Source organism: Ammodytes marinus, assembly GCF_949987685.1.
Source record: "Ammodytes marinus genome assembly, chromosome: 21".
In the NCBI taxonomy this organism is placed as follows: Eukaryota; Metazoa; Chordata; class Actinopteri; order Uranoscopiformes; family Ammodytidae; genus Ammodytes; species Ammodytes marinus.
Window position 1 is genome coordinate 24,080,375 of NC_137225.1, and position 7,899 is coordinate 24,088,273.

Consider the following 7,899-nt stretch of genomic DNA (forward strand, 5'->3'; position numbering starts at 1 on the left):
TTTATGTGGAATTAAAATAATAGACCTGACCAAGTACATCGAGTATTTCAATTCATATGAATATAATTATTCTAATCAGCAATACATTTTTTGTAAAAAATGTATGTAAAATTTAAAGTGTTAAAACGTGTTAAATCCCATGAATGATGTAGGTTGTAGAACATATGCATGCACAGAATATGTGTTTTTTTTTTGTTTTTTTTTATTTATAGAGTATTGCATACATCAAAACATTGTTTACAAGTTATTTCTTGTTGTTGATTACTGAAAATAAAAAACAGTACAAGTGAAACAATCAATGATCGTAACCAGCAAAACCTTAATACTCCCCTTTCTGTTTTTTTTTTTTTTTACTTTTCTAGAACAATGTAACAGGGATGCATTGACAATAATAATATATCAATATATCAAAGAGAGAGAAGAGAAAAATAAAAATAAATAAATAAAGAAAGAAAGACACCTTTTGAAGGGGGATAACCTAGCACCTTTTAGAGTGGGTGTATTTTTTACATCAAATAAATAAGAAAAATAGAAATAGGAAAAACGTAGCATGTTTTTTCTAGATTAGAAATAATAGACATAAATAAGAATACAAACAAAAACAAATACAAATAAAAAGGGCAACAATCCATCACATGTAGGGGTTCGGTTTGGGAGATTTTTCTTCCCTTAATCCATCGGAGCTATATAATTTGTCTGCGTCTTTTTCATGAACAAAGTCCAATTTTAGAATATGTGTTTTTTTAATGGTGATGGTGTAATGTGTGAGGGCCGTGTACATTTAAAGGTAAAACTCTTTTAATTAATTTTTTTAATTATATTTTTTTGTGTGTGGCATTTTTTTATACTTTACAGTTTTTGCAAAATGCATACAGACAAGTTGCAGAATTTGGCTCACTCTGTCAAAACTTTAGACACAGGCCAAATGTACGGCAAAATGAAACTCTTGTATCGAAATCTAACAAGCCCATTTAAAAACTGTTTTAGCATCAAAATGATACACACATGCTCCATTTGAATAACTCTTTTAAGTACTGCAGTAATCATTCACATAGCAAAACTTTGCAGGGTTAACAAAACAACATGTACATCTTTTTTTGACCCTTGAAGTTTCACGTCTGGCATTACATTTGGTAAAGTGGCTTAAAGATGTAGTAGAGAAGTAGAGGACTTAAAACTCTGAGTTCAGGGACTTGACCAGTAAGACTTGAGACTTACTTGTGACATCACTTGTAAAACAGCAACTTGGTCCCACCTCCACACAGTGACAAATAACAGTTTGATATTAATCAGGCTTCAAATGTAGATGTTGAAAGTTCATAATTGATCTTGGAAACAAACAACTTCCTAGGACAGAAATAACAGTGAATGCTCTGGAGATAGCTTTGACTCTCTCAAATCTTTTAACACCTTTTTTTTAACAAGTGAAAACCATAGGAGTGTTTACAGTGAATGTCCAGCAGATGGCAATATTTAATCTGTTAAAGAATAGTTTACTGTGACTGTCCTTTACTGTCTTCCATCCTGAGATAACTATGTTCCCAGAGTCAAAATACAAATGACTGGTTATGTACAGAGAAAAATGTATAAGATGCTGAAAATGTTCTGACTCAAAACTGACCCACATTAAAAAAAAGACTTGTGTGATTCAGGGTAAAATATGATGGGAGAAAATGACAGACACATTTACTTTCATGTTATATGGTTAGACCAGATTCAAAACCTCATTCTCAAAATATAACGGTGTCTTTTCTGTATTTGTTAAGCTTTTGAACTTAGTTTTACCCTTTAGTTTTAACAGAGAAGTCACACCTGTCATCCTGTCATTTTCATTTTCTGCTGTTATTTTAACATCACTGTTTTCATTAGCTCTTTCACCTGATTTGTTCCTTTGTCTCTGTTCTCAAAGACAACACACCTGTTGCCACACGCCTCAATTAGTTGCTTGAGATCAGGCTGGCAGGAATGCAAAAATTCCTCAAATATCATGTCTTCTTGCCACAGGTCTTTACCACGAGTGAACAGGATGACTGTTTGTTCGTGAACTTTGTAACCAAAAGCGTCTCTCAACTTTTTCAGTATGTTTCTCTCACCGTCTGTAAATCTGCTAACATGAAGCACGAGTAAGTAAACACAAGGCTCTTGCTGACAGAGCTCTTTGCACCTTGCCACATGTCTGTTCTTAACAAATGGTTGTATCTCATCATCAAATATGTCTGGGGTATCAATGATACGTACAGGTAAACCATCTATCTCAGTGTATGCCTCTTGGCACTCTTTGGTGACTGTATATGAACTTGGTTTTGACAAGAAGTGTCTCTTTCCGAGGATTGTGTTTCCACATGCACTCTTTCCAGTCCCGGCCATTCCCAGCAGAACAAGGTTCACTTTGGTGTCAGTGAGCTTTCCTGTCATGATATAAAGTAAAAATAACTTATGTGAACTTTAAAATGATCTGTTTTCATATATCCAAGCAGCTATTTGTTTTTTCTTCAAACAAGCATGATTGTGTCCATTAAAAACATTTGAAAGTACTACACGTTACTACCAACTTATTTAATAAAAAATCATCTTCAAATCACGGGTCTCACTTTTGAAACACATCGTGGGTTCAGTCACATGCTCTTTGCAATCTCTGCCACACGAATAAAAAGGTCAAATAAGTTTCTTTTTAAGTTTTGATAAAACCTTTTGGTTCTGTTTGAATCTATTCTTCACTAAATACTAAACATTTGACAAGTTAGATGCTGCTTAGAAAGTGGCTTACCCGGCATCTCCATTAGAGTGGGTGATGGTGATTGTGACCAAGGATTGTGATCATCCCTGTAATGTAGAAGCAGAAGAATTCAACTCAATCATTTTATCGATTATTTATAATGTTATTAACACAACCAGATGTGGGATTTGCTGTCTTTGAGTTACTTCATCTATCATGCTGAGGTATGCAAACTATTACAGCAGTCTCCTTTTAGACTTACTTTACTAATTGTTCTACATGTACGTACAGTGTTAACCATTATTTCCTTTACATAAAGTTATGTTCCTTTCTCCTTTACCTCCTGGTTCCCGTTGGATCTTTCTCTTCAGCCAGTTGTCTGAGTTTGCTGAAAAGTTCATCTAAGGTGCAGCATTTAAATGGGTAATGATCTGTGCTTTTGCAGCTGAGAGGCAGCACAACTGTGAACTCTTCTGTGTGTTTTCCAGTTGTCTCTTTAAGCTTTTCTATCTGATTACAGACCTTGTCTATTAAAAATCGATCCTCTACCACCAACAGAGACATGTCAGTGTGTGGATTATTGGCATACAGATATGACCTCATATTTATCATTTTCATATTTAGGATATTTTTTCAAAAGGATTGTTTTGGATAATGTGAATACATCTTACCCTAGGAGGTTGGTTATTAAGGCTTTCTTCAAAGCATCTTCATTTCCCAGGACAACGACTGAAATCTTTTCTGTGAAAACAACAAACAGTAATTTTTACCTGATAAACACAAGAAAATATAAATATAGATGGATACATTTTCCCTTGATTATCCCAAAAATGCTTTAATTTACTTAAACAAGAGAGTCTAATGCAAAGCAAAGAGATCATTAAAAATGAATATGCTTGAGTGAAAATAATAATTGCTAAACTTACTGAGACATGGTCCTAAGATCCAGTGATGCAAAATACAGACGAACTCTGCAGTAACTGTAGAATGTGCTGATCTCTGCCTGTTTTATATGCACCTGTTACGCAAATAGTATGGGGCGTGTCAGCTGTGTAGCCTCAATAAAAACAACAATGTCTTGAACAACCTTAACATTCATCTTTATCACCTGTGAAGAGACCGCCGCACTGAGAGATGGCTTTATGTCCTGCAGGTAAGACTAAAACAACAGTTTTGTTTAAATCTACAGTATGATATTTTTTCTTTAAAATCAATAAAAATGTGATCATATTCACTAAACTATTTGAACATTAAGCCAATGAAATACTGTTTCAAAAAGTTTTAACATAAGTTCTTAATTGAATTGCAGGTCGTGATCTGAGAATCGTGATGATTGGAAAAACTGGTGTGGGTAAGAGTGCTGTAGGGAACACCATTCTGGGCGGGAAATGTTTCAAATCCCGCCCAAGTTCAAAATCAGTGACTCAGTCCTGTGAAAAAGCTGTGAAATGCCACGGTAACAGAGTGGTTAGTGTGGTGGACACACCAGGGATCCTGGACACTGAAAATACTGTAGAATTCCTCAAAACAGAAATTGTGAAATGTGTTCAAGTCTCATGTCCCGGTCCTCATGTGTTCCTGCTGGTCATCCAAGTTGGTCGATTCACCAGGGAAGAGCAAAACTCTGTGGCGGCCCTGCAACAGCTGTTTGGTGCAGAAGCAAACCAATTCATGATCGTGCTGTTTACTCGTGGTGATGATCTTAGGGATACGACCATCAACGAGTATTTACAAGAGGGCAAGCCCGAGCTTCTACAAGTCATCCAAAGCTGTGGAGACAGGTTCCATGTCTTTGACAACACGAGTAAAGACAGAAGTCAAGTGGAGAAACTGATTGAGAAGATCGACGACATGGTTGCCGCAAATAGGGGGCAGCACTTCACAAATTACATGTATAAAGAAGTCCAGACAAAACAACAAGAGGGAAGTACAAGTGATGCATATAACTTCATGTTGTTACTGATGCAAAATATCAAACTATTTCTAGAGATTCTACAAAGAGTACAAACAACCATAAATCAATAGTCTAAACACATTGTCAATGTCCAGTCGAGACAGGACAGCCTCTGTTCCCAAATATGGAATATTTGAAAAAAATCGTCGCACACACTAACATTATAGATAGATATGTTATGCTATTTTGCCCTGATTGTAGAGCCTAGGTTTATCTATCGGAAGGAAACAATTGAAAATATATGTTGTTGATAGTAAGAAAAGGAGTTTCAAAGATAAAGAGTAGAGATAATATAGGCTGCTAGACATAAAACTGGTTTGGATTGTATGAAATATATAATCAATGTGGTTTGGTACATCAGAAATTAATTGTATGCTATTTTTTACTTATTGGTGTAAAATGTATTCTCGTAAAATAAATGTTTTGTTTTATTCTGGAACATGAAGGTGACAAGGGCATCAAGTTCATCGGCCCTCATGAGATAACAGTAACCCATTGTCCTATAAACATCAAAGTCTGTGAGGTGCTTATATTTTCTCTGATACACGCAAAAGTGATTTTAAATGTAAATGTTTTAAATAACTGTGGTGTATTGGTATTTCAGAACTTATTTGTATGCTGTTTAATTTTCACACACCATTGGTGAAACACATTCTTGAAAATGTAATTTTTAGTTTTAATCTGGAAAAATGAAGTTGAAATAAATCTATAATTTGAAAATCTGTCCCATCTTTAATCTTTTAGTAATATGAATTGAGATTATAACGAATACGTTCACTCTCTTTTAAATGTCTGGTTTTAAAGTTTTTAGTATCTTAGTCTTCATGTCCACAGCTTTAGCTTCAGAGAAAATATAGATTTTTTACAGATACAGTATTTACAGATATACATTTGTTGACGTCATCTGACTGTCTATCTACAAAACTAACAAAACAACATCCTAAACGGAGGGAAACAACTTCAGATTGGTAGAGGAGAAGGAAAAGAAGGTGTACACTACTTAACCCAATTATACAACAAACTCAATTTAAACGTTTAAAGACTTCATGTGGGGAGAAAATTATAAAATCAATCTGGACTTTATATTTATAACTCTAGTGAGTAGAAAATGGAAGCATATAACTGTCATTAAATGTGAGTTTCATTTGATTATCTTTACACTCACAAAAAACATTCATAGTTTTTAGTTGTGAAGTGTGTGTGTGTGCACGTGTGTGTGCGCATGTGTGTGTGTGTTTGTAGTCCTACAGATGGGACAGGGAAAAGTGTAGCAGTTAAGACGGGGTTTCCCAGTCTGTTTTCATAATTCACCTGGAATCTTAAGTTATCTCTCAAACGGGATTTGAATAACAGGGCGCGCCTGCAAGCTCCGGTTTCCTGCTGACTTTCGCCATGCAGTTCGCTCTCTGTTTGACAGCACTGTATAACATCTTTATTTGCACTACTGATAGACTGTAAACGAGGGTTACTATAACTGCTAATAGTGATGCAAACGGGACACTAGAGCGGAGAGCTGTTTATCTCATGCTCTGGGACAGCAGCTGGGAGGGGCTGCTGCGTGAGGACTCTGCCGCCTCTCAGTGCTCTGGGACGGGGGGAGTGGCCGCGGAGGCACCCGCTGCTCGTTTAGAAGTTAAAGCTGCAGTTGAGAGTTTTTTCACTGTAATATTTGGCAAAACTGTCATAATAGCCATTCAGCTATATGTAGGTGAAGTGGTCTGAAAATATTTTTTCATCACTTTGCTCCCCCCTGCCTCTGTGTGCTGCCCCCCAAAATTGCCACCGCTCATGTTAATTTTGACCAATCAGAGCAGGCTCAGATACTCCGTTCTTATTGGCTGTGGGACTGTCCGTTCACTTGGCAACGACGTTGATGCGTCAGTTGCGTGAGCGTTCACGACCCTAGCAGTCTGAAACTACTGTTTGGCCCTACTACGGCAGACAGCGAATAGCAATGTCTTCACCAACAAACTATCTATACTATACTATCTATGCAACGAACCCTCAATTTACCATTCCCCGGATACCAACAACTAACACGGTGGGAGGACAGTGTGTACACAGAGACTGAGAAACACCGAGGAGGAAATGTAGTCGGGCGGCTGTTGCTGTATGAAGCCGCTCGGAGTTAGAAGATGTGTGGAAAGTGAGCCAGGAGAATGGGCTTCCTTTGGCTGTGCTTTAGCTGATAAACCAAGTTAGCACCGGTCGGATAGCATTAGTTAACTCACCCGGTTGTGTGCAGCCACCACCTCCATGAACCGAAACATAACTGCTAAGTCCGGGGAACTTTCACGAAAAGTACAACGAAGCACCGGTGTTTATCTATGCCAGCCACGGTCCCGTCACAGCCAGGTAGGGTAATGTAGACTACTTGCCTTTATTTTGTACTGCCGTGCACACAATGGTGCTGTAAGTGTGTTTGGTATGGTGCTCCCTTGCTGTTTGTGTGAATCTGCAATGCTGTTTTAAGGCTATTTGTTCCGTTCAGTTGCTGTTAATTTGTCTTTTGGCACAATTGTTGGCCGTGTTTTTGTGCGGACATGATCGCTGTTGTGTCGGGTCGGCCAAGGTTGATTAGGGGAATAAATATATCGGGGACGGGGGGGAGACACTAGGTGCGTTGGGTGCAACATGAACGCGCTTAGCTGTCGTTCGGAGGGAGGAGCTGCAGCAGGTAGAGCGTTGCGAAAACAGCCGTTGGGATCCCAACGGCTGAAACTCTCAACTGCAGCTTTAAGAGCGATACATGCTTTAGCGACAGGGTCTCCTAAAGTCACCAATAACACCAGAAGAAGCGGCTAGATTGGTCGCTTTTTTTGAAAAAGAGTCGCCAGAGGGGTCTGAAAAGTCGCTAAATATAGCGACAAAGTCGCTAAGTTCGCAACACTGCCTGACCCTCATGCTCAGCTCACCATGGAGATAAGAGACTCTCAATCGCTGGCTGCTACTGCGCACGTGCGAGCCGAGCCGGAGGCTAAATGGTCCGGGGGGGAACTCCGAGGACAAGTTTTAAGTTCCACACCACAAAACAAGCCTGAACATTCGCCATACAACGCTATGTACGCCACGAACGGACCGCGGTCCACCTCTGTAACACCAAATACGTGCCTGTAAAAATACATGTACCGTTACACCCCTAGTGTTTGTGCATTATTCCTCACCAATGCCGTTACTCAGTCATGTGAAATGTCACTGCAGCCACACCCTGACAACCATCAGTCACTAC

The 7,899-nt window shown here is 38.4% G+C and overlaps 2 protein-coding genes across 2 annotated transcripts; one reads left to right on the forward strand and one right to left on the reverse strand.

The window, feature by feature from the left end:
- Positions 1–315: 315 nt before the first annotated feature.
- LOC307267569 (GTPase IMAP family member 9-like) lies at positions 316–3,676 on the reverse strand. Its single transcript, XM_080049928.1, has 4 exons — positions 3,643–3,676; positions 3,388–3,457; positions 2,768–2,823; positions 316–2,408 (listed from the first exon to the last, which is right to left on the reverse strand). Exons 3-4 carry the CDS (start codon positions 2,778–2,780, stop codon positions 1,843–1,845), a joined length of 579 nt encoding a protein of 192 aa, XP_079906054.1. The 5' UTR covers positions 2,781–2,823; positions 3,388–3,457; positions 3,643–3,676; the 3' UTR covers positions 316–1,842.
- A 174-nt stretch (positions 3,677–3,850) lies between these two features.
- LOC307267716 (GTPase IMAP family member 7) lies at positions 3,851–5,185 on the forward strand (the record flags this gene model as incomplete). Its single annotated transcript, XM_080050098.1, has 2 exons — positions 3,851–3,869; positions 4,026–5,185. 2 exons carry the CDS (start codon positions 3,851–3,853, stop codon positions 4,739–4,741), a joined length of 735 nt encoding a protein of 244 aa, XP_079906224.1. The 3' UTR covers positions 4,742–5,185.
- Positions 5,186–7,899: the final 2,714 nt, after the last annotated feature.